Source organism: Pleuronectes platessa, chromosome 7, assembly GCF_947347685.1.
Source record: "Pleuronectes platessa chromosome 7, fPlePla1.1, whole genome shotgun sequence".
Classification (NCBI taxonomy): Eukaryota; Metazoa; Chordata; class Actinopteri; order Pleuronectiformes; family Pleuronectidae; genus Pleuronectes; species Pleuronectes platessa.
In genome coordinates, this window is record NC_070632.1 from 4,129,802 (window position 1) to 4,156,308 (window position 26,507).

Sequence of the window (26,507 nt, forward strand, 5' to 3'; positions counted from 1 at the left end):
GCACCTTTGAGTGTTTATAAAGTCCTAGTTTTGTATTGTATTCTTAACTGTTGCACTGCTGAGCTTCCCGGTTTCTTCTTGTCCAACACCTTTCATTGTACTGTTGACACTGTGCTATCTTGCATATGACAAATAATACTTTAAACTTGAAAGAATAAACCATTTGTAACATGATTGACAAGAGTATCAATGTATAAATATTAAGTGTTTGTCATAAAAACCAATAAGGTGTTTGTTTTGTCCAGTCTAGACTTCTGTAAACAAATATAAAGTATTTAAATATACAGGGTCCATTCTAGGGTAGAGAAAACAACAATTTAGATTAAACACTCCTATTGAAACATCACTAGGGTTATAGAATATATCAATTTCACCAAGATCTTTCACACTGGACCTTTAAAGTATTTTCACTTAAGAAAATGTCTGAAAGAGATGAAGGGAGCAGCAAAGACAAATTAATGGATGAGTTATTGTCAGTGATGGTGGAGTATGTGAGTTTCTAAACGGATGTGGACCGGGCGGAACATTTTCTCCTGCTTGACTTCGCTCGATGAGTTTCCCAGGTCTCTGTCGATCTCTGCTGGAGACCCTCCACCACTGCAACATGTGTTGGATTTCTATCAGGCACCGCGGAGGCCACCTGACGCGACGGCGCTGCGAGTGACGAAGGACCCAACAAACGGCGGCTCGTCGTCGGCTTCCTGGAGAATCAGAGAAAACAGTTTGAATCAATGAAACTTTATCCAGCAGAAATCCGACGCATCTTATTTAACACAGCGGTAAATATGTCATAGTTACATTCTGCAGCTTGTGCGCGATTAATGGGACGTTGTTTTGAGCGCGCAGTTTGTACGATGCTAGGTGAAATGGCTAGAAAACCTGAGGATGCGTCATGAAGAAATGGCGCTTTGTATGAATGGAGGCTCTGCAGCCCGCTGACTGCATGTGTTCTCAGTGTGGCCTTTACACTATTTCCACCCGAATGTGTGACGTTGCGCGATGCTAGCTAGCGCGATCTAAAAGTTAACGTGGCAAACACTCGGGAAAGTTCGCTCGCTAGGCTAACGTGTAGTAGTAGTAGTAGTCAGTTAGCTAGCGCTAGCAATGCTCAGCGGTTGCTAGCATGTAAACAGTCATGTTTCTGCGTCCCCTCGGTGTTTCAACCCTCTGCTAACTTTTTAAAGCCACGTGACGAGTTTATTAGTTTGGAAACGGTTTGTTAGTTTCTCGGCTACACTTCCTCCTGCCTGGTGTAACTTAGACATGTTTGTTCAACCCAGTTAAACTGTACCCAGCCACTGGTAACCTGAGCAGGTGCACAGTGTCCTTCACCACAGGAGTGTATTTGGTTATATTTGAGTTCACACAGTGTTGTTTCTCCCCTCTCCGTCTCTCCAGTGTTAGCCGGGCCAAGCGCTCAGTTTGCTGCCCCTGAAGGACCTTGTGGGGAAGGAGCCACAGAGAAGGAGCCATGTTCCTGTACAACATCACCCTTCAGCGCGCCACTGGCATCACACATGCCATCCATGGAAACTTCTCAGGTGAGTTGACCCCGGGAGGCTGTTGTCTGCACTGTTCTACACACTTTCTCCTATAGTGCATATTTTGTCCGATCTTCTTTTCACTCAGGTAATTGTTGGCTTGCTCGTTAAAGTCTCTGTTTACATGTCTGGTGGATTGTTCTTTAGTCTGACGGGATATATGCCTTCTGTTTCTGGATGTGTATAGTTGGGTTTATTCAGCTGATGCACAGGCCTGTTAATTTTCAGTTTTCAGATGGCTTGGTTTTTCTTTTTTATGACTACTCATAAATGGGAAGAACCACAACACTCCTGACTGTAGTATCAAAACACATGTGTTCTCATGGCTTCAAATAATAATTTTCTTCTCGTCTTGGGAAACTAAGATGTTTTTTCCACAACTGGGGTTTGATGTTTAAAATGAATCATGATGGTGTCTCATTGTGGGGTCATTCTCTCATCATTAGAGACACAAAGTCATAGATGTAACTTTTTTTTATGACTAAATATTTTCATTTGTAGGAGTTTACACGCGTGCAGAACATCCTAATGGCAGAAAAGAGCATGTATTGTTTGCATAATACAGCAAATGTACCAAAATGTATTATAGTTCCACATGAAATGTTTACCAAAGCGAGTTTCTTACAAACACTGAACTGTTGGATCTCATTAGTAGAGCACAGAAGAGCCTGTTGTGGAGACAGATGCAGGGTTGTACAAAGCATTATGACACAATTGTTGTAGATATGATGAGTTTTCATGTCTCTTCTCTGACAAGTCTGAAGAAAGATTGAACATCTCTGATCTCAGCACAAGTTTACTCACTGTACATTAACATGCTCCTCGGACGGTCCAAATTCCGGAGTTGTGAAGTCGTGATTCCAACCTTGGTGTGTGTTAATGAAGTTGGACCATGATTGGCAGCTTATGTGGTTTATAAAATGTGGCTTTATTTCATGACACAAGGAGCCTTCAGGACAAACTATTCAGAACCGTTTAGTAAAATTCTCCTGGGCTTCAACTATAATTTGCCCCTTTCTAACACATGAACATGCTGAATACTTAAACGTGTTGTTTCTATTTTGGTAGGAACCAAGCTGCAGGAGATTGTTGTTTCCAGGGGAAAGATCTTGGAAATAATACGTCCAGATGCCAACACAGGAAAGGTGCACACTCTGCTCACAGTGGAGGTGTTTGGCATCATAAGGTCTCTGATGGCATTCAGACTCACAGGAGGAACCAAAGGTTTGTAACCAAAGTTTCCGCTGCGCTTGCATGAATGTAACACGTCTCTGATAGGTATTTGTGGTACCACAGCAGGGCAAAAAAAAAAGAAGGTTACATCCCTTGTCAGCTGTTGCACAAGTTGGCTGGAAAGGATAGCAGGAGGCACAAAGGTATCACGTGCTGGAGACTCAAATGTGGAGCAGGGAGGAGCCTTGCTTGCCAAAATCCACCAAGTGGGGACCATGGAAATTTGATCAGCCAGATTTGAAATATGGATTTGTTTAATACTGGATTTGTTTTCAACAGGTTGTGGCTGTAAAATTAAAAAAACGTATAAGACACCCACACACGTGTTGTAGATATGATGAGTTTACATGTCTCTTCTCTGACAATTCTGAGGAAAGATTGAACATCTCTGATCTCAGCACAAGTGTCAAGCCCCTCAAACGGAGACATGGGAAAGTTGTTAAACATGGATTATACAATGACATTTAAAACGACCATTAAAATCAAATGTGTATTGGTTCATGTGTTTAGTTAGATACTGTTTTTGATGATTACTTTTGACGGGGGAAGATTTCTCTCCGATTCCCTTAAATCTAATAATGAGATTAAATGTTTGATCTTGATTTTTGTAACCTCAGAATAAACAGTCAAACCTCAGAATTACCAGGGGAAAGGTTTTTGTCAGAGGTACCGTATTTGTATGTTGTGTATTTATTCTTGTCTGTGTTTTTCAGATTACATCGTTATCGGAAGTGACAGTGGTCGCATTGTCATCCTGGAATATCATCCATCAAAAAACATGTTTGAGAAGATCCACCAGGAAACCTTCGGGAAGAGCGGATGTCGGCGTATTGTTCCCGGACAGTTTCTGGCTGTCGACCCAAAGGGCAGAGCCGTTATGATAGGTACGAATATCTGAGAGTTTACACTTGTGTTTTTCATTAGCAATAAATCCAGAGCAGAACATGCTAATGGCAGAAAAGAGCAAGTATCGTTTGAATAATACAGTAAATGTACAAAAATGCATTATAGCTTCACATCATGTCATTGACTGTTTACCAAAGCGAGTTAGTACTTTTATGTATTTCTTACAAACACTGACCTGTTGGATCACATTAGTAGAGCACAGAAGAGCTGTTGTGGAGACAGATGCACGGTTGTATGATTACAAAGTATTATGACACAAATGTTGTAGATATGATGAGTTTTCATGTCTCTTCTCTGACAACTCTGGAGAAAGATTGAACATTTCTGATCTCAGCAAAAGTTTACTCACTGTATATTAACATGCTCCTTGGACGGTCCCATTTCCTGAGTCGTGAAGTCGTCATTCCGACCTTGGTGTGTGTTAATGAAGTTGGAAAGTGGAAAAACACGGATGCTGTAAGCAAAATGTGTTTAGAGCATTTAAAGCACACCTTGATACCTATGTGTTTCCTTGTCCTGTCTAGGAGCAATCGAGAAACAGAAGCTGGTTTATATTCTGAACAGAGATGCAGCAGCGAGGCTGACCATCTCCTCCCCACTGGAAGCACACAAAGCGAACACACTGGTTTACCACGTAGTCGGAGTCGACGTTGGCTTTGAGAATCCCATGTTTGCGTGCTTGGAAATGGACTATGAGGTGAGGTCATGAAAACGCAGCATGAAGAGATTATAAGAACAGACAGAGTCCTCAAAGATCACACACTGCTGCAGCTGTGATGAGGGTGTCATGTCTCTTCTCTACCAGTGGAGAACGCCTTTGATCTCAACACATTTTTTCAAGTCATCTTCAGTGTCTCACGCTGTTATCGAGCTAAAATTGACACACTTTGCCAAACTCTTATCCTGTTAATTCTGTCTGTGTCCAGGAAGCTGACAACGACCCAACAGGAGAAGCTGCTGCCAACACGCAACAGACTCTCACCTTTTACGAGCTGGACCTCGGCTTGAATCACGTGGTCCGCAAGTACAGCGAGGCTCTGGAAGAGCACGGAAACTTCCTCATCACCGGTAGGTGTCTGTGGTGACACATCGGGGCAACAAAAAAAAGGTTACAAAAATTGGCTGGACTGTCAAATGTGGAGCAGAGACGAGCCTTGCTTGCCAAAATCCACCAAGTGGGGAAAATTGAAATTAGATGGGACAGATTTGAAATATGGATTTATTTAGTACTGGAATGGTTTTTCACGCACAGGCGTGGCTGTAAGCTTAATAAACCTTATGAGACACACATGTGTTGTAGATATGATGAGTTTTCATGTCTCTTCTCTGACAACTCTGGAGAAAGATTGAACATATCTGATCTCAGCACAAGTATCAAGCCCCTCAAATGGAGACTTCTAGAAACGAGTCCCACTTTGGTTACACTTTTTAGTCTTGACTTTTTGGAAAGGTTCATGCAGACTCCCCTGCTACCTACTTATTCATTTCAGTCCCTGGGTTCTTCCCTTATTTGTCACGCTCTGATCACAGATACTGTGAAACAAACGAATGTCACGAATGGATGATTATTTCTGATGTAGAGCTTTAATGTTCGTCAGGGTGGATGTTATTTTCTTTTGTTTTAAAATGAAAACATATTTGTGTGGACGTAGCCCAAAACACATTTCAAGAGCTACTTAAAGTAACAAGGGGAAAGATCTGAAAGTAGAAGAGCCCCTCCTGCTTTTGGATTCCAGCTGTGTAAATCATGACTTTTCAAAAGAAGCGCACCCACCAACTGCTTGTCTCTGTTCAGTTCCCGGTGGTTCCGATGGGCCCAGTGGAGTTCTGATCTGCTCAGAAAACTACATCACTTACAAGAATTTTGGAGACCAGCCTGACATCCGCTGTCCTATTCCACGACGCAGGGTGAGTAGTTAATACAATACCAGATCATAAAAAACAATGCTTTATACATCCACACTCTTTCTGATGTTTTTATGAAGGCTTTGAATTCTCTAATTGAGTGATGTTGTTAGGCAGTTTAACGAGTTCTGTGAAATGAATTATTTCCCTGTTTATGTGAAAGCTGTCATGATTTAGTTCACAATCCATCTGTGTCTGGTTACTTTGGTCTCTGTATACACATCTATTTTCATTCTGTTTTTCCCTCCTAATCTGTCCCATCCTCAAGAATGACTTGGATGACCCGGAGCGTGGAATGATCTTTGTCTGCTCAGCCACTCACAAGACCAAGTCTATGTTCTTCTTCCTGGCCCAGACGGAGCAGGGAGACATCTTCAAGGTTACTCTGGAGACAGATGAAGAAATGGTGAGCACTGATGGGAAAGAGAAAATGGGATTAAATCGTCACTTAGTTTATTCAATAGATTAATCCTTTCATTTTTAAACTGTCTCAAACTATTCACAACATACTATCAGATGATCCTCAAGTAGACGTGAGCTTGCATTAATTATTTGGTCTCAGCAAAAGGAGAGAAAAAAACATAATTTTCAGTTTACTAATTTAAATGAGACTATGCACTAATGCTTAAAGATTATCCTACAGTAAAAATTGACTATTGAACAGAAGTAGTGTATACCACAATATTATAATATGTAATATACAGTATTATACCATCTCTGATAACCATTGCTCTAAAAAATGCGATGTAAATGATGGTTAATACTTCTGTCCCTGAAAAAGTATCACAGTTTCATGTATGTTATGAATAATACTGCGTTGTATCGTAGGTCACAGAAATCAGGCTGAAGTACTTTGACACGATCCCGGTTGCAACAGCCATGTGTGTTCTGAAGACTGGCTTCCTGTTCGTTTCTTCAGAGTTTGGAAACCAGTGAGTATCACACCGTGCATAAGCTTTTGTTTTATTTGTCATCTTGTTGTTCTGTTCATGTTGTTGAAGTTTATTTGGCTTCGGATGTCTCAGGTTATCAACTCATGTTTTTTTTTTCTCTGTTTCCTCTAGTTACCTTTACCAGATCGCTCACCTGGGTGACGATGATGAAGAACCTGAGTTCTCATCTGCGATGCCACTGGAAGAGGGAGACACCTTCTTCTTCCAGCCTCGTCCCCTCAAGAACCTTGTGCTGGTGGACGAACAGGAGAATTTATCACCCATCATGTCCTGTCAGGTGAGTTTTGGTTTATTGGGGCGGATTTAGAAAGAGCAAAGAAAGATGGAGGCTCACCGTCTGTTGCTCTTGTTTTTGGCAGATTGCTGATTTGGCCAATGAAGATACACCTCAGCTGTATGTGGCCTGTGGACGAGGACCCAGGTCTACTCTCAGGGTCCTTCGTCACGGACTGGAGGTACATACATATACTCTTTGTAACATGTATGCAGGTGCACAGACAGACATGCGTCTGTTCTAAAATCCCTCATAGCGCAATATGTCTGTGTATTTGAGATGGAAAATTATGTAACCAAGGGAAGACTAGTTGTTTGTTAGGGTTGTCAAAATAATGCAATAATTTAGATTCACTGAGGGGGAAAATAATGTTCAACCAGAATTAAGCAGATTAATAACACTGTGAAATCCCTTAGCCCCATAACGGATGCAGGGATGTTGTCATCTGACCTAAGAACATTCAGATGTTCCTGTGCCGCAGTGGAAAGCTATCTATCTATTTATCTATTTATCTATTTATCTCTATCTATATATCCAAAAAAAAAATCTGAATTTCCCACGGGATTAATAAAGTATCTATCTGTCTAAAGCAAAAACTCCCTCAAGTGGTGTATTAAATATGACTTATAACATTATCCATGTTGGCACGTTAACATAAAGACCAGTTTGATTCAAACTCAGCATGTGAAATTCCTCCAGGTATTAATCACACGGTAACATCATTGAATCGGGTCATTACAGTAGCATGTTTAATGATCAACATTATTCCCCCTAACTTCCTCTTCCTCCTCTCTCAGGTTTCAGAGATGGCTGTGTCCGAGCTGCCCGGTAACCCCAATGCTGTGTGGACAGTGCGTAAACACGTGGATGGTAATAACATCACCGCAGCTTTTCACCTTTCAAAAATTCCCTTTTAGGCTGATGTAAACAACCAATTTCTTTAGTTATTTACCTTATTCTATGATGTTTGCTTGCATGCTAGCTACCAGTTACTCCAGACCATTTCCTGTTTATTTGAGTCTTTGCGATGATGTCCATAATTGACACCACTTAACCAAAACCAGCATTTAAGTGATTTCTGGTGGACACAGAAACAAGGTTCAGAGTAAACCACAGCTTTACCCAGTTTCACCTTCTGAGGACAGTGTAATGGGATTTAAGAGACCACAAGTTAAAACACATCCTCAATCCTAAACTGCAGCTAAACTAATAACAGCTTCAGCCCCACTAAATTAGTCTGTGTATCCACCTGTCAATCAACATAGGTTGACGGTAATGTTTTAAGATTTTCTTGATGGATTGGTGCTTTTTTTTTAAACATAGGTTAATAAAATGGTTGTAGATATGATGAGTTTTCATGTCTCTTCTCTGACATTTCTGAAGAAAGATTGAACATCTCTGATCTCAGCATAAGTTTACTAGGTTTTACGATATCCCATTTCCTGAGTTGTGAAGTCGTCATTTCGACTGTGTGTTAATAAAACAAACTTTGATTCCTGAACCAGAAGAGCTGCTGCTGTAACAAATCCTCCAAACTTAGAATTTCTACATGTTTTAAAACTTTCCTCGATGAACATTGGAGATAAATGCTGATTTTTTTTTTTTTTTTTTTTTTTTTTTTTTTAATTCCTCTCTTAAGTCTTTTTTAACTGTTCTACAGTTCAGCTTTACTTTTGAACAAGGATTTAAAACTGCCTCAAACGCTGAACATCTGTAAATCACAGGTTGAACTTGTTAGAGGTCGACTACAATTTCATTAATTAAACTCTTTACAGTTGCTGTAACCTTTTGACTGTTAAACATGAACTCCTGTGCAGCTGTATCCAAACCGAGCCTGGCTACTTCAGCTCTGTCTGGCCCTAGCGGCGGCAGCTACGCACATGAGCATTTCCAAGCTGAGTCTCTTTCTCTTCCCAGAACTGTCATCCTCTTTGGGCCTTGGGCCAGATGGTCAAGTGTCTTGAAATAGTCAAAAGTTGCATTTTCTAAATAATTTGATAGGACGGTCTGGTTTTCTGGCGTCTGCTTGCAGCAGGCTGTCTGTGTTCTTTCCTCAGAACAGTATCAAACCCACACATTGTTTGTTTCCAGTAAAGTTCCATTTAACTTTGGAAGAATATGCATCACCATATAAAGCTTTCATGTTTTCTTTAACTGGAAAATCATACACGACCCAGAACCTTGTGTTTATATAGTGCTGCTTAATCCCCTCTGGTGAACAAACATCATTGTGGTTTTTTTTTTATCTACAAATTTATCAAGGTCACTTTCTAGTGAAGGAAGTGAGCGTTGTGTACAGCTGTGAATTTTGTGGTTTTCTGTTGCTTAAAATGAGGCAAAACTGAACCCTGGCCCACTTGAACATTACAATGTATGCAAAGTCCTAACAGATGTGAAAAACTCTGCTTCTATCACTAGACGAGTTTGATGCCTACATCATCGTGTCTTTCGTCAACGCCACTCTGGTTCTGTCCATCGGAGAGACTGTGGAGGAAGTGACAGACTCTGGGTTTCTGGGAACAACCCCCACCCTGTCCTGCTCACTGCTTGGTGAAGACGCATTGGTGCAGGTGAGTGAATGCAACATTTAGACATTTTCCACATATTTTTAGCTTTGGCATTAAGACACACACAGAGAAAATAGACGTGACGGAGAAACATGACGATAGACGGCAGTGAAATACCTGTAGAGACTGAAAACATTGAGCTGAAATGAAAGAACTACGTAGAATAAAGGTAAATAAGTTTTTCCATCTTTAATTTCTCTTTTCTCGTCACAGGTCTACCCAGATGGCATCCGCCACATTCGAGCAGACAAGCGTGTGAATGAGTGGAAGACTCCTGGTAAGAAAACCATTGTCCGCTGCGCCGTGAACCAGCGGCAGGTGGTGATCGCCCTCACTGGAGGGGAACTTGTCTACTTTGAGATGGACCCGGTAAGAAATGAGAACGTGACAACCAAATGACTTGATTGTAACTTTAGAACTAATATTACAGACCAACAATAAATTGGTCTAGTTGACCATAATAAACACAGCAGAGAAATGTGATGACTGAGGTGTATAGTAATCAGTTTTCTCTCTCTCTCTCCTTGGTCTTTCTAGTCTGGCCAGCTGAACGAGTACACAGAGCGGAAAGAGATGTCCGCAGATGTGGTTTGCATGAGCCTGGCTAACGTTCCACCTGGTGAGCAGCGCTCCCGGTTCCTGGCGGTTGGACTCGTCGACAACACTGTTCGAATCATCTCCCTGGACCCTACAGTAAGAACAGTGACAGTTAATAAATGAAATAGATTCTCAGCCCAAGAAGCAACACCCAGATAATTGGTGATGTCCATCTCCACAAGTGCTTGTGCATCTGTAATCGCTCACTTATATATATTGATGTAGGCCTGTTATTAAGTTTAAGAGACTGACACTAAAAACTGGCTGAAGATGCGGTGATTAAAAAAATAATCATTTGTTTATTCGATTGTAGAATTGCAGAATTGATTGAAATGTAACGTATTGAGAAGTTATGTGCCTGCTTATTGTGACAGTGACGTAAATAGTGAAATAACTGAGCATTTTATTGGTGAAGTATTGATGTCCATAATTGACACCACTTAACCAAAACCAGCATTTAAGTGATTTCTGGTGGACACAGAAACAAGGTTCAGAGTAAACCAGTTTTACCTTCTGAGGACAGTGTAATGGGATTTAAGAGACCACAAGTTAAAACACATCCTCAATCCTAAACTGCAGCTAAACTAATAACAGGTTCAGCTCCACTAAATTACTCTGTGTATCCACCTGTCAATCAACATAGGTTGAAGGCAATGTTTTAACATTTTCTTGATGGATTGGTGCTTCTTTTTTTTTTTTTACATATGTTAATAAAATTGTTGTAGATATGATGAGTTTTCATGTCTCTTCTCTGACAACTCTGAAGAAAGATTGAACATCTCTGATCTCAGCATAAGTTTACTAAGTTTTACGATATCCCATTTCCTGAGTTGTGAAGTCGTCATTACGACTTTGTGTGTTAATAAAACAAACTTTGATTAATTCCTGAACCAGAAGAGCTGCTGCTGTAGCAAATCCTCCAAACTTAGAATTCCTCCATGTTTTAAAAGTTTAGTCCAGCCTTTAAGTCAGTTCTCTTTCATCAGGAGAAATCAGTGCTGACACTCACTGATTATTTATTATCTCACAAAAGATCCAATAGCATTCAATGAACCAAAATAGGAGGAGGGTTTATTTGTAGTCACATTGTTTTGTATGTTGAAACTGTTCTAACCCTGTGGATCTCTATCACGTTCAGGACTGTCTGCAGCCGTTGAGTATGCAGGCCCTTCCCGCCCAGCCGGAGAGTCTGTGTATTGTAGAGATGGGAGGTGTTGAGAAACAAGATGAGCTTGGAGAAAAGGGAACCATTGGATTCCTCTACCTCAACATTGGACTTCAGGTATTTCTCATTCACCGACATGCGTACATCTCTTAGACAGTCACATCTACTGTAGATATTTTACTTGGAGTGACTTTTCTTAGCCAATTAATTCATGTTTGCCTTATCGGGCATTCAGGAAAAATATTAACATTGGCTTATAGAATATCTGCAACATCTAATAACGTCTAGCCAAATCAGGTCATTAGCCGCCATCCAGTGCAGTCTACAGATGATAATAAATAAGTTCTTGTCTATTTACATTTGTCATTCTCCAGGCTGTTCAGAACCATTTCTCTTGATATACATTTTCGATTGTGCCGTCTAAACTTCATTTTTTTTTTTCCCTTTCTCAGAACGGTGTGCTACTGAGAACTGTTCTGGACCCAGTCACCGGAGACCTGTCAGATACACGAACACGCTACCTGGGGTCACGACCTGTCAAACTCTTCAGAGTCAGGATGCAGGGGCAGGAAGCTGTACGTGACTCAGCATATACATACAATCAACAGTATCATAATACAGTTGTAGCTTAACTAAAATACAAAACAGCACATTGTTTGCTTTTGTATTAGATATAATTTTTTCGGAATCTCAGCATAAATGTGTTAGCCTTAAGAACCTGTAGATATGTGTTTTTTGACATTTAAACGACCAAACAACTTGTTATTAATCATAAATCAGAGGATGAATCGTAGTGTAACTCTTTAAATTATAATTTTGCTCTTTGACAGGTGCTGGCAATGTCCAGTCGCTCTTGGCTCAGCTACTCGTACCAGTCTCGCTTCCATCTCACCCCTCTGTCATATGAGACTCTGGAGTACGCCTCTGGCTTTGCCTCCGAGCAATGTCCAGAAGGTATAGTGGCCATCTCCACCAACACACTGAGGTATGGAAACACACTTAAACTGCTGTTGGTACATGTCTGCATGTAGAAGAGCTCAGTGGAGATTTGTTAATCTACTGTATCTTCAGAGATGGCAGTGACTGACTTTCCCTTTCCTCCTTCCTCACATAACTATCTGTCCGGCAGAATTTTGGCTTTGGAGAAGTTGGGAGCCGTCTTCAATCAGGTGGCCTTTCCTCTGCAGTGCACTCCCAGGAAGTTTGTGATCCACCCGGAGAGCAATAACCTCATTGTGATCGAGACTGACCACAATGCCTACACGGAGGCGACCAAAGCTCAGCGAAAGCAACAGATGGCTGAGGTAGGCAGTGCAAACTACATAAAACACTATTTGAAACGATAGTTCTCGACTAAAACCATAGAACAGCTGTTCTCTGTCACTGAGGGAACTATGACAGCACCAAGTGATCTGCTCTTAAGCGTCATCGTATGCTTGAAATGCTGTGTTGCCCCTGCAGGAGATGGTGGAGGCTGCTGGGGAGGATGAAAGGGAACTGGCCGCTGAGATGGCCGCTGCCTTCCTCAATGAGAATCTCCCAGAAGCCATCTTCGGTTCACCTAAAGCTGGAGCCGGGCAGTGGGCCTCCATCGTGCGACTGATCAACCCCATACAGGGCACAACATTGGACCAGGTGCAGCTGGAACAGAACGAAGCCGCTTTCAGGTGAGAGGGAACAAGGTCACAGATCCAGTTTTCATCTATTTTAGGATTGCATGAACACAGATGAAGAAGTAAAGTTGGGAGTCCAAACCCAAGCAGGGCTCGGTGTTCAGAGAATAAGGGTCATGTTTAATTCTTAGAAGAAGCAGAACATTTATTACCATGAAGGAAGGAAAAGATGGCTATTAACACCGGGTCCACCCTCCTCTTTAGTGGAGGATTTAGTGAAGCTTTAAACGATATGAAATAATGTGTATATATAAAAGCGCTGACCCTGAAGAATCCTCAAATACATAATGTTTCATTTTGAGAAAATGCTGCTCTAACCAAATGTCATCAATCTTACACATTTTTTCATAATTTACTTATTCTCTCTTTTTGTTTATTTGTTGGAAAGAAATTCTCACTTTTCCCCCCCATTTCCATGTGTTTGATATATTTCAGTGTTGCAGTGTGTCGCTTCCCCAACACGGGAGATGACTGGTATGTTCTGGTGGGTGTGGCCAAAGACATGATTCTCAACCCCAGATCGGCGTCCGGCGGCTTTATCTACACCTACAGGCTCACCGGTGGCGGGGAGAAGCTGGAGTTTGTGCACAAGGTGGATTTAACTGACACTTTTTGAATGAATGTAATCCTTCCTTCCATCCCTCTCCTTATCATTTAACAATCAGAAATGAGGAAAGAAGGAGTTCTTTCCTCATTTCTGATTGTTAAATGATTTTAGCTGCAGTTCTTTTAGTTTTCTTATTAGATTTTATACTCTTCAGGCAGAAGATTTTTACCAAGGCACATCTTAAATATCTCCTGCAGATTTATAGCACCTGATTTACTCCAAACGTTGGAATTATTTGTTAACATCCCTTTTCAAGCCAGATAGTCAAGCTCTTATGATTTGAGCTCATCCTGTTGTCCTTTCTTTGCCTGTAGGTGGCGACCCCTGACTTGTTTGTATATTGTGCATGTCCTAACTGCTGCTGTCACTTATGTGATGTGCAGCTCAGTGCTTTTGACTGAGGCTGGGAAAGTTACACTTGTGGAGAGACTGTGTTCAATTGATGAAACGGGAGATAGAAGGTTATTGTTTGAGATGGCTGCTGGGATAAGGATTGGTCATGAGGGAGGAAGATCAGACGGCAGAACTGAGAAAAGTTTACACCAAACACAGATGTTACTGCTCCCGAGGCATTCCCCCAGAAACTCGAGCAGGGTGGAGGTCAGCAGCCCACATGCATTTGTTACCTGATGTGGATTAACTGGGGGAGTGACTCATGAGTAATGTATTGCACAGTGGTGTCAACCACTCAGTTCATATTAGAGGGGTTTCCCAACCACTTAACCAGACTGGATGTTTTAGGAAACTTTTACTCATGCACTACACTGGTGTATCATAAGGAGAGGACTATGCTGTGTGAGGTCAGGGTTTCATCCTTTAGCAAGATAATAGCTCAAAACCCGAGTGGAAACTAGCTAGACTCCGGCTTCAAATGATGGTTGAGATGCCCAGTCTCTAGACTAGTTTGGGGATGACCACAAGGTGAAAGCAGAAACCCCTTCAAACTCAACACATTCATGGGAACGGTCTACACAAACCTTCTGACCAACTTACTGTCCGCTGCAGCCAGAGGTCAAACAGGGCTGTTGTGTTAATGTATGTAAACTACAGGGAATCAGAAATAAAGGTCTAGTACAAGCCTTCCTCAGTCACGTTAGGAAATGTGTCAATAAAGCAGTTTGACCTCAGTGAGACTGCCGGGCGTCGCAATTGACCCATGCAGTCAATATATATATCAGTGACAAGCGACTGATAGCCAATGAAAGAGTGTTGCGACTCCAGTCCACAATCAGAAGAGCAATCAAGTGACACATTACACTTTTATTCATCTGAATTCTGACGTCATTTCGAGGCAGTGTCAGTTCCTCTCGTCCTTAATCCAAAACCACAAATGTTCTCGTAAATGATCTGAACACATCGTCTGCTTATGGTAATGTCATCTCCTTTGTGCCACCGGTCTCAGATCGACATTACTCCACAAGGAACTCAGTCGATCCCATTCATAAAACCAGTTGCAGATGTAGGCTTCTTTTTAATTCGCCACAACCTGTTGTAAATGTGTGTTGAGCTGGTTCATATAAAATTAAAACCAGTTGAGCTCCTGCACTTAACCAGATGGGCCAAATTTGGAAATTGACCTGAACTCTAAAGGTCGGGTCAACAACTGTCCAGGTCAGTTATTGCATACAACTGCTGCAGGCAATCATCAAGAGAAAACGTATCGTATTAGTGGTTTATATTCTGAAGAACATTTGCTGGTGTTGGATTCCTGTTATCAAAGGAGGATCTGAACCCTTCTGTCTAAAGCTGTGTTTAGTAACACACGCTATTCTACAAATCTTCCTCCAAATGTGAATTCTCATCAAACCTGCCCAATTTAATCTGACAATGTGTTTTATTAACCCTGTGTTTTTGATTGGCAGACCCCCGTAGAAGATGTGCCTTTGGCCATTGCTCCATTCCAGGGACGAATTCTGGTGGGAGTTGGTAAACTCCTGAGAATCTATGACCTCGGCAAAAAGAAGCTGCTGCGCAAGTGTGAAAACAAGGTAAGCCTCAGAGATGCTAAATACACAAAAGGCACATTTGTGAATGGCTGTCGTCATGGTCATTTTTCTGGCTCAAAATGAAGTAGATTATTTGCTCACGTGTAGAGTTCCTTCAACTAACCTCTTTTTATAAGCAACATATTTTTGGACTTTAACCTTCAACTTCTTTAACAAATAGGCCATCTTTTATGAATTAAAGAAAAGGCTTCTGTGTTATAGTCACCCAACTACACTACAAGGGGCCTCCTGTGAACTGTAAATGAAGACAAACGTCTTAGTGTTTTCCATTAACACACCTGTCTGGGTCTTGTTGAGGGCTGCAGGCGGCACACAATGTGATGTATGTTCCTTGTAATTCTCTAAGCAGGAAAGAAACATGCTGTTGTTCAACTACATTTAGCTTCATCCACACCAGCTCTGATGAATCTAGAAATTCATCTTTTTCACTCTGTATTTGTTGCAAGTGAATGATGTCGAAGCTCCTTAAAGAGACTGACTGGTGGACTGGATGCAGCACTGGTAGTGTTTAGAAAAACTTGAGGTGTCACTGACCTCCAGACTAATTGATCGTTCAGGGACAACATTCATATCCTCTAATATATATATATATATAATAAGCTTATTCTCGCCCGTTAAGTCGACACTGCAGTGTGAACATGTCTGTAACTAGATGCATTTAATCCATATTAACCTTTTAAAATTATAATAAATAACACAGCCCAGTTCTTTATTTGGGTCACGTCTCAGGGTTAAATAAGAGCTGCACACAATTATCACAGTTCATCTTAGAAATTAGTTAACATCGGCTCCTGCAGACTTTATACTGTGGTGAAAATGGTACTGCAGCAGTGTGTCGCAGCATGCAAACCTATTTTAGTAGACCTTCAAAATAAAATGATCAGCCTGTAAATTGAATGTACAATATATATGAAAGATATGCTCTTAAAGATTATGATCTGAATGAAGCACACAGCCCTGAAGACATGGTCTGTTTTTGTATCATCAGTATTTCCATTTGTGTGCGTGTGCGCATACACACAATGAGACAAATTAAAAACAGGTGGTGAAAATGTGCTGTTTAATAAAAGATGCTTAACGATAATTTTATTGCTAGTTTCATAAAGTTTACAGAAATGTTATGAGGCCAAGTTCCTGAAGCCTTTAAACACACAGACCAGCTGCTGTATTTAGTGAAAGCTGCACAACTTGCAGAGTTGTTTCTCACTAACTCTTCTATTGCAGACAAGATGCACAGTTTGCGTTTGATTACATATCTACACACGTATGTGTTATTGAAATACAGATCATGAGATTAATTCGGTTATTGGCCGTTGTACAGTTTTCCTTGTGTCACTGTATAGGTTTTAATTAGTAACTCACTGGAACAATGATCTATGAATGAAGTCACGACTGCTACTGCTGCACATTAGGCAGCTTGTTGAACAGAGCTGCAGGTTCCCCACAGTATCACACACTGTGGATAAAGATGGACGATGCATCTCCACGTCCTCCTTATATCCAGAAATTAAGCAAAGTCTCCTGAATACAAACTTTGCCAACTTGTCGGTGGATGGAGATGGGCCATTAACATTGAGGAGGTGGGGTTCATGACCTTTTAGTGGGAATGAATCTAGATGCTCATCCATCTTTTATATACAGTTTTGGCACAATGTAAATGTGTAGTGTGTTTTTAAACCGACCTAACAATGTGTACTTTGTTGATTCTTCTCCACTGTAGCACGTACCCAACCTGGTGTCTAGTATCCACACCATCGGCCAGCGGGTGATTGTCACTGACGTCCAGGAGAGTCTGTTCTGGGTTCGGTATCGACGGAACGAGAACCAGCTCATCATCTTCGCCGATGACACGTATCCCCGCTGGGTGACGACGGCCTGTCTGCTCGACTATGACACCATGGCATCTGCCGACAAGTTTGGGAACATCAGCATCGTAAGTACAGGGACAAGGATTGTTAGGAATGTGTATGTCTCACTTGCTGTAATCATTTAGAAGTGTCACCCTTTAACTGAAAGACAAAACACTTCAGTATGTGATGTCAGCGGAATAAGTCACTATCCGGGTTCCTATGAGATCTTGAAATACATATACGTTTTGTAATAGATATTAACCTTGATCCATGAATTTGACCTGAAAACACCCTTTACTTGTTTTAAGAAGGTCTGGTACCCCTGCACAACTCTTTTTGCAGAAATACTGAAAATATCAAAAAAATCAAACATTGAATCCTGTGCACAAATCTCACAGGTGCAGGGTTGTAAAAGTTCCTAACTTCTTTTGGATGATAAGAGAAATGCATATCCTCATTTTTCATTTCCTTTACAGGTGCGTCTTCCCCCCAACACCAGCGACGACGTGGATGAAGACCCCACAGGAAACAAAGCTTTATGGGACAGAGGCCTCCTCAATGGAGCATCACAGAAGGTAGAACTCACCAAATTCTTCTTCTCGTTAAAGGCTGCTGCTGAACTTCATCAGCAGTAATGCATCTCCTGAGCTGGTTTCAACAACTAACAGCACTAATTAAAAAGCAGAGTGTGAAAAAAGTTGCTTCAGACATCGACGTGTGTCAGAAAGAAAAAACTGACGCTGTTGAGGTTGAACATGTGAAGCGATTCAGGTCAAACTGCTTCTTGCGCGGGGCTCTGTCCTGATTCACTCATCTTCCTCCTCCACTGCTCAGACCGCAGACACAACACACATGCTCTCACACAAACTGCACAACACTGTAAACCACAAGTTTAACCTACTCGCAAATGCAACACAACTCGCATACACAGCATCACATATCCCACATTTCAAGCCTGGTCAGAAACTGTTTAGGTAGCAGATCAACTGGGAAAGTCCCTATAATTCAAACGTTTTGAGTTGGTCCCAGTTGCCTTTATGACAGTGTTTGACTGCTATTTCTGCCCGAGTGCACATTGACAATTTTATTTGAATGTGGAAATGTACCGTGTCTGTTTTTAGATGCTGGTGTGGTTGCCTGGATTTTCCTTTATTCAAAAGTGTGTGTGTGTGTGTGTTTTCACATCTCCCTGGTTGAACTTAATAAACCTGCATGTCTTGGCTAAATGCCGTCTTACATTAGATTAGATGCATTCCTCAGTTATTTGATTAATGTATCTCAAAGATCAAGAATGCACAGCTGTCTGTTGAGCAAAGTGAAAGGACCGACTGTCCCAGCCCCCAAAAGTCAGTGTGTGAGGAGCGTTTCTGTCACGATGTTTCCAACCATCTCTCGTTATTATTCTTATTAGCGTAAGAATTTCAGTTGCTCGTCAAATTTCACACACTTGGATTGTCTAGGCATGTTCTACACATATTTAAGGTGAAACATTCACATAAACCTCACAGGGATCCACCTACAGCATAGGGGACTGAAGTTGGCTTTAAATTACTTTTTTGTTTGGATTTTAAAGAATTAAGTAATCACAACCTCATCTATCTTCTTATATTTCCTTCCATGGTCTTCAAAAAGATTTAAATTTAACTTGTTGAAACATGAAAGAACTCATAAAAGTGTTAAAGCTTTTTTTTAAACTGTCATTAGCTGGCCCGTGTTCTTTATTGAACAGTTTTACACTTGCGAAAAATACTTTAACTACTTCTCACGTTAGACAGCACTTTGGCTCAAGCAGAGAAAACTTTATGGAAGTTTCATTCAGGCGCTAAAACACTGCAGATGTTTTGACTGGCCAATAAAATGGAAATGGATTCTTCCTGCTCTGGAGTTTTATGAAATGGATCAATTTCACAGAGCAGCACTGTCAAACTGGGTTCTGATCAAACGGGGACAATAGATATTCATTGTCACCAGAGGATGCATCCTCTGACATTGGTGAGCCCCTGATTTTTTTTTTTCTTGCGGTGACCTTTTGTTGTTTAGTGCTAAATGTCCTGAGAACCGCTGGATGAGTCTTGTGCATGTGGTCGTGGTCCCCTCAGGGTAAACTGCAGTAGCTTCAGTGGCCTCCACTGTTAGTGTGAGAGGAAGCATGAAATCACATTAACATGTCGACCCTGGTAAATCGTATACCTGCTTCTTTGTCTGGCCTCACTGAGCCTCGTTCACAGGCAGGGTCCTCAGGCTTCACTCTGAATGTTAAACTGTGTCGAGTCCCCTGAGAGAATGAAAGGATATTGGTGATGACCACGGCAGTGAAATCATTTATACATGACTTATGTCCGTGTGCAGTTGTCTATATCAATTCTCAAAAGGGTCCATTTCCTCCCTCTGGGGAGGTGACTGTGCTGGTTTCCTTCAGACATGTTTCCCATGAGAGGAGGCTGTGTTCTGTAAATGCATCGTCTGCTTGGATCTGGGACACTGAACTGATTTTACTTTAACCGTAAAATCAGTTCAGTGTCTTCGCTGGTCCCATGGCGTCAGCGTCATGCACGACCTTAATACAGTTTGTGGAGTGCTGCCCAATGCCATCTTTGTTTTCAAGGTTTGTCCTGATTGTTGCATCTAATTATTGGTTAAGCAGTATTTTTTTTGACTGTTTATTGAATTAGGTCGGACCATCCGGACCAATTTCCTCTAGGCAAAGGATGAGTGTGTGTTCTCTGACCTTAAAACAGAGTCTGCTGCTGTTGTATTTTATACGTACATGCAGCGGATGATCTTAGGACCTGAATGACAAAAAATGTACATCTGATATAATTATATATGTATGTGTGTCTAATATCTTAAGTGAGCTCCTTGTTTTCAGTGCTGTATGTTTATTTATGTTTGTACGTACAGAGTATATAGGCTTTATAATTGTTTTCATTTCATAACCCATAAAGACAAATTGGCAACAGAATTCAGAAGATTTTTATTAGAAGAAATGACCATGGCCTGACATGCAGCCAGGCTAGAATATGTTTTATTTATAACTACAACAGTAATACAGTTTTATTTGTAAAGTGCTTTTCAAGAACTTTTAAAAATAAATTGTTGTAATGAGAATCATCTTAATGTATTTCATAGTTGGTTTCTATGTATTGATTGTCTCAGCCCAGAGGATCCACACCCCCGATTCAGAAACCTCTTATTTCCACCACAGGAACTTTCTCCAGGAACTTTTGCGTTTCCACCGCAGGGACCAAGATCTAAATTAAGTTTAGGGAAAATCTCTCTACCCCCAAAAGTCCCTGCTCGGGGGTGATACTGTACAAAAATCACTTATGGGGTGTAATTTACTAGATATTTTAGGGTGTCCCATCTTTGTTCTGTCTTTTAAAACACTGGAATTTTTTTTATTGCGTGTCCATATACGGTTGTCCAGCAGCAAAAGCTTATAGTTCTCTCCCCCCCACGCTGTCTCTCTCCAGGCTGAGGTGATCGTCAACTACCACGTAGGTGAGACCGTGTTGTCTCTGCAGAAAACCACTCTGATCCCCGGAGGCTCAGAGTCCCTGGTGTACACCACGCTGTCTGGAGGCATCGGCATACTGGTCCCATTCACCTCACATGAGGTAAGACGCACAGATTCACACACGTGCACCAGTTGTAAGATGCTAATTCATCATTGTGGCCCAGAAAAGCCTCATTGGATAAAACATTTAATTAACTAGATAACTAAGAATGTTTCCGTTTGCCCTTATCCTTATTTTCCAGTTCTCTTAATCTTCTTTATTGTCTCTGCTGCTTTTCTCCAGGATCACGACTTTTTCCAGCATTTAGAGATGCACATGCGCTCAGAGTTCCCTCCACTCTGCGGCAGAGACCATCTCAGCTTCAGATCCGCCTACTTCCCAGTAAAGGTTGGTATCTGTTGTTAAAGTGAATTAGATTGTTGAAGCTGAGTCCATTTCCTTTGGAAGGATACGGGAGGTCCACCGTCAATAAGTGTCCTCACAATTATACAAACTTCTGAGTGAGTTTGTGACGAGACGCTAACAAATGAATCCTTCTTGTCTCTGTCTCGTCTCCAGAATGTGATCGATGGAGACCTGTGCGAGCAGTTTAACAGCATGGACCCTCACAAGCAGAAGAGCGTGTCAGAGGAGCTGGACCGGACCCCCCCAGAGGTCTCTAAAAAGCTGGAGGATATTCGCACACGTTACGCCTTCTAATTGTACACAACGACTCCCTTCCCCCCCCCCCCCCCCTTTTTATTGTCCATCACACCAACTGGGACTCAGGACACAGATTGATGGAGACGTGTAGATGGCCGTGTGACTTGTAATATGAAATCATGCACAATGTCCGCTGCTTGTTAATCCATCACATCGCACAGATGTAACATCAGAACACTCAAAGATTCATGTGCAGGAACCAACACCTGCTCAGCGACGTGATCACAAATCTTTTCTCACACACAAACTCATGTACTGAGAATTTTTTGGCAGTTTTTTATTACACCTCTGTGCAGTGACTCACACGAAGCCACAGTTTCACAGATTTAAGGCAGGAAGTCCCTCAACATCGGGTACAGATGTGAGAACAACCTTCACACAAACACACACACACTCAGGAGTGTGAACACAATTCACACGCACTCATGCATAAGCAATAGTCGTCTGCTCATTTCGAGAACAAACTGAACCCAAATCCTCCGTCATCTGCGAGCGAGTGAATATCAGCTCACACGAAGTCGAGTCCTCCATCTCTGGTTTTCAGCTAAATATCTCTTTGTATGGTGTGATTATTTTAATGTGTATTGATTTAGAATGAGCTGTGGTGATGCAGTTCTCCTCAGCCCCCGGCCCGACCCGGGTCTTTAGCCGTCGCCCGGATCGTTCAGGCACATCGCTCAGTTTGCAGCTGCGAACCAAACGGCAACGACCTCTTAACTAAGTCGAAGCCTCAGGCCGCGGAAGAAGCGTCGCCATCCTGTGGCATTAGAGGCCCGGTGAACTCAGACTCGATAAGTGGGTGGAAGAATACTGAAGGTTTGCACTGGGTGTTGTTCCCCTCAGTCCAGTAAATTCCCAACCTCAGCCACAGACATTGCATTCCACAGTAGTCACTGAATTTAGGGGTTTGTGGGCCCGGGGCAGTGGTCTGTTTTGTAAATAAATAAAGATGTTTTTTTTGTACTTTATAACGCCAAGTGTTTGTATATCATTTCATGCCCCTTTGTGTGTGTGTAGGCAGGAAAATCTCACACACAGGCTTCATGACTACAGCACATCTGTCTCAGCCGGGGAAACGGTACAGGACAAGTGATGTGATGAATGTTCCTGCCAACAGATGTAACAGAGTTTCTGTGGCGTATGAAGAAGTCTTAGTACAATCTGAAATAATCCATACATTGTGTACTAGATTGTGTTTTTATTGTAAATCTTTAATAAGTTATCGTTCACTTATCACTTCTGTCTTGCTTTAAAATTGGTTTTGTTCTTCAAGAGAAGTTTTAGCAACATAGTTTTTAATGTTTGTGTTCTTTCTTAAATGTACAGATATTAATACTGTACATTTACAAACAAGAGCACAATGTGTAACTGATACAAACACCATCAGATATGATTTCTGTAGTTTCAGAAGGTTTTATTCTACTCGCCTATTTACACCTTACCTCAAACTACGGGGAAGTATGCCTCATTCAGGAATCTGATGTTCCCTCTTATCTGTTGTACTTGACATGGATTTAAACCTGATTCATTATATTCTTAAATAGTATTTAACTTGAACGTAAGATTTTTGAAGCAAACCTGCAGAATCCCAGTCAGTGGGGATGTAACAAAGTACATTTACTCCCTTAACTGTAGTTTGGTACATTTTATGCATATATCTTATATACTTAGATTTAGGTTTTCACGTACTTTTAACTTTTACTCCACTACAAGTATCTACTCTCTATTCCACTACATTTTACAAAGAATTGTTACATATTCTAGAAGTAATCGATAACAAAAGGAATAGATCCACTGATCCAATCAGAGCAGTCAGGTAACATTAGAACAAACACCTGAAGTGGATTCAGAGACTCGATAAAGATGTAGTCGCCTCATGCAAAACGTTACACTGTGAGTACATATAAGTTTTCATACTCTTTTTAAACTGATACTTACCTAGCATTAGGAAAGTACTGGTACTTTTACTAGAGTTTATTTTCGTCTATTTAAACTCCACTACTGAAACTGAGTATTTGTTTGTTGTCTGACATCCCTTTACCTCCGGGTGCAGTGTTTTACATGAGGCGCCCTCTCCGTGGCCAGTGGTGTGTTCAGGATGCGTGACCATAGTGCTTTGTACACTGAGCTGCAGTGAACTCCTCCCCTCTGGTCTGGTACCTCTGCACCGGCGATGGGAATCTGCCTCTGTGGGAGAAAAGCACTGAACTTTGCCAGACTAAACTTTCCCTCTCAGAACAATGGCACTGTAGAGTTTCACAAAAGTGTAACCACCAGCTTTTAAAAATAAGTGATGGAGGACGGAATAGTTCCCTGTGGCGAATTCCTAATTGGAGGAGTCGGCATTAGAGAAACCTCTGGATCTATGAAAATGTCCGACCTAATGAAAATCACTGGTTTCACATTGTCCTGCACCACTGACTTCATCCTGGAGGCTCATGGTCTTTATGGTGGCCTGTGACACAGGGATTTTTCACTCAAATAAGAAAAATATCCATTAACAAGGATATTCCATTTCAGTGGGTTTGACCTTCTGTCCTGCTCACTTAAACTCTGTGTGTGTGTTTGGACTCTGCTCAGTGAATTGAATTGAATTGAATCTGGAACTCTGTCACTGTGGCTCTTCTCAGTGGCAGGATGTTCTTGATATGTCAGAAACCATCTGATAACAGGATACTTTTAAATCTGGCTGTCAAGGAGGGACGTATTTAATGAGAGGATCTTCTGCAGTTCGGTTACTTTTTTCATCCCCGAACATTAAAAAATAAAAACTAATATGAAGTTAAAGTTCAATTGAATGTCCAGCGTGAGGGCCATTCAGTTTGAAAACTAAACCTAAACTTCTTTTACGTTTTTCTTTTTCTTTTAGCCTGTTGAACCAAACCAAGCAGTGAGGAAAAATGTAAGATAATAATAAAAGAAGTCAAAAGAAGTCATATAAAACTAGAGAGGTGATCAACGCTAAACCAAATTGAAGGGGTTCCTCCATCAGGTTTCATGGGAATCAGGTCAGAAGCGTTTGTGTGATCCTGTGGTTTTCATACGCTGATACAAACAGCACCAACTCCACATGAGCAACGTTCTCACCATGTTCTTGTTATAAACAATATACGAAACCTTTCAGTCTGATATGAAAGAAGAAGGATCTCAGAGTCAGTGCCTGACGGGGGGGTGCTCAGACCTCTAAGATTCAATGACATGAATTATTCCTTGGAAACTGATGAAAATGTCAAATTATGTGGAGTTTCTGTGAAATCCTGCAGAAACACAACAGCCAGCAAACAAACAGAGGTAGAGATTAAGTGATAAAGATATTACAATTCCTCGAGAATAATATATTAAAAAAGGATGTGAGGGCGGTGTTGGGACGTGACGCAAGCGAGAGCAGCCTCGTCCACAATTTGTCTGTTTTTAGAGGTAACACAATACGTGTGGTTCTGGTTAGGTTAACCCCTAACCCTAACCCTTTTCACACATGACCCCCCCAAAGGCAAATTCTTATTACCGGTTACGGGTTGTTTGTGAACGCAGCGTTGCAAAGCCAGCGGCCGGCTGAAGTTCTGGGTCGTGACCCCCCCCCCCCCCCCCGATGAGAGGGGCTGATGTCACACTGCATTCCTCCGCCACCTGAGTCGTTCTCAAGCTGCTCAGATCATCTGTGGCTGTTTAGAACGTATCTTTCCCACAGCCGCAGTTGGTGAAACGTGGTCCGGCCGCTGCAGCCTCTTCTTCTACTTCCACCGCATGTTGCAGCTTCTGAATTACACAACTCGAGTGTGATGGAAGATTGTGTTGCCGCCTCTGAGCTTGTTTGGGTTTTTTGCGTGAAGCTGTTGCAGACGGAAAACTATTTTTGGTCTTTTTAGACATTTAGTCTTGAAAAGAATGGAAAAAATCAATGTTTATTTATATGAAAGGAACAATGCACGTTATGGTCCACATGCAAAATGAGGTCCAACATGTAAATGTGCCAGATTTAGACACTTTTCATCTAAAGCCTCTCACAGGTTAAAGGTGAAAAACGTGTCACACATGCATGAAAAACACAGAAGTACAAACATAGACTATGAACATAAACAATTAACTACATAATAATAATTGTTTACAGTGGTGAGTAAGATTGAACTTCATGAGCTTCAATACTTGAAAATATGAGTTTATCACAACAGTCAAACCAAAAAGCGTTTTAATACGTTAGAGACAACTCCGATTCAAACCGTCTGTGGAGCGAGCTGAAGAAAACACGTCTGGTTCATCAGCTCGTCACATCATTAATATCAAGAAGAGAGATTCTCAAGGTTCATCTGATCCCAATGCCAGAGACAGGTCGTCTAAAAACACACAACATCTTATCTCGTGCATTACAATTCTCTAATGTTTCTCCTTCACAATATTAAATGTATAGAAGTATCGATCACAATATCCCTGATGTATGAAAACATTGGAGAAAGGCATAGAAGTAGAAATGATCAGTTAAGGAAGGAAAGGTACATAAATGCTAAAACAACAATAACTTGTGTAGCAATTACTGTATCTAAACAAGGTGCTTCACAAAAATTTAAATAAATGAGGATATTAGGGAAACTATTCAGTTTGATTTGCCAAGTCATAAGATCAAAGAGGAGACCTTAAGAAGATAAGTCAAAACTAATTAGATCCATAAAACAATAACATCATATACCTGATTAATTATTGATCATTGTTTTAGAAAAGTAGTTAATATTTGTAATTATGGTGTGTGTCTGCTCATGTCAAGTTTTGAATACATGTTATTTTATTATGAAATACCATCACAGAAGAATTACCATAATGGGAAATAGAAGATTTTTTACTGGATGAAAATATCTATATTATTCAATGTCCATGGGAAAATCATCTATTTACAAATATGGTGTCTCTTTTTCTAAACTGTATTGTAACGTCTTTTTTGTCCGATGTCCAAACTCACTGTGTTTGACCTGTGGACGGACGAGTGGTAATAAACTAAGCCATAAAGTTCTGTGACACCTG

At 41.2% G+C, this 26,507-nt stretch overlaps 1 protein-coding gene across 1 annotated transcript; it reads left to right on the forward strand.

Moving 5' to 3' along the window:
* The first annotated feature begins 649 nt into the window (after positions 1 to 649).
* On the forward strand, positions 650 to 21,524 carry sf3b3 (splicing factor 3b, subunit 3). Its single transcript, XM_053427408.1, has 27 exons — positions 650 to 779; positions 1,399 to 1,541; positions 2,610 to 2,765; positions 3,488 to 3,658; positions 4,205 to 4,377; positions 4,607 to 4,748; positions 5,476 to 5,588; positions 5,854 to 5,991; positions 6,414 to 6,517; positions 6,650 to 6,815; positions 6,898 to 6,993; positions 7,610 to 7,682; positions 9,231 to 9,382; positions 9,593 to 9,748; positions 9,917 to 10,072; positions 11,115 to 11,258; positions 11,594 to 11,716; positions 11,972 to 12,126; positions 12,271 to 12,445; positions 12,603 to 12,808; positions 13,250 to 13,406; positions 15,284 to 15,409; positions 17,148 to 17,360; positions 17,754 to 17,852; positions 20,751 to 20,894; positions 21,078 to 21,182; positions 21,354 to 21,524. Exons 2-27 carry the CDS (start codon positions 1,472 to 1,474, stop codon positions 21,492 to 21,494), a joined length of 3,654 nt encoding a protein of 1,217 aa, XP_053283383.1. The 5' UTR covers positions 650 to 779; positions 1,399 to 1,471; the 3' UTR covers positions 21,495 to 21,524.
* Positions 21,525 to 26,507: the final 4,983 nt, after the last annotated feature.

Bases quoted from the DNA above. Each gene is read 5' to 3' on its own strand.
- sf3b3 (XM_053427408.1), top strand. From the start codon at position 1,472: ATGTTCCTGTACAACATCACCCTTCAGCGCGCCACTGGCATCACACAT. The intron at 1,542-2,609 runs GTGAGTTGACCC...CTATTTTGGTAG, and splicing joins CATCCATGGAAACTTCTCAG to GAACCAAGCTGCAGGAGATT. The intron at 13,407-15,283 runs GTGGATTTAACT...TTTGATTGGCAG, and splicing joins AGCTGGAGTTTGTGCACAAG to ACCCCCGTAGAAGATGTGCC.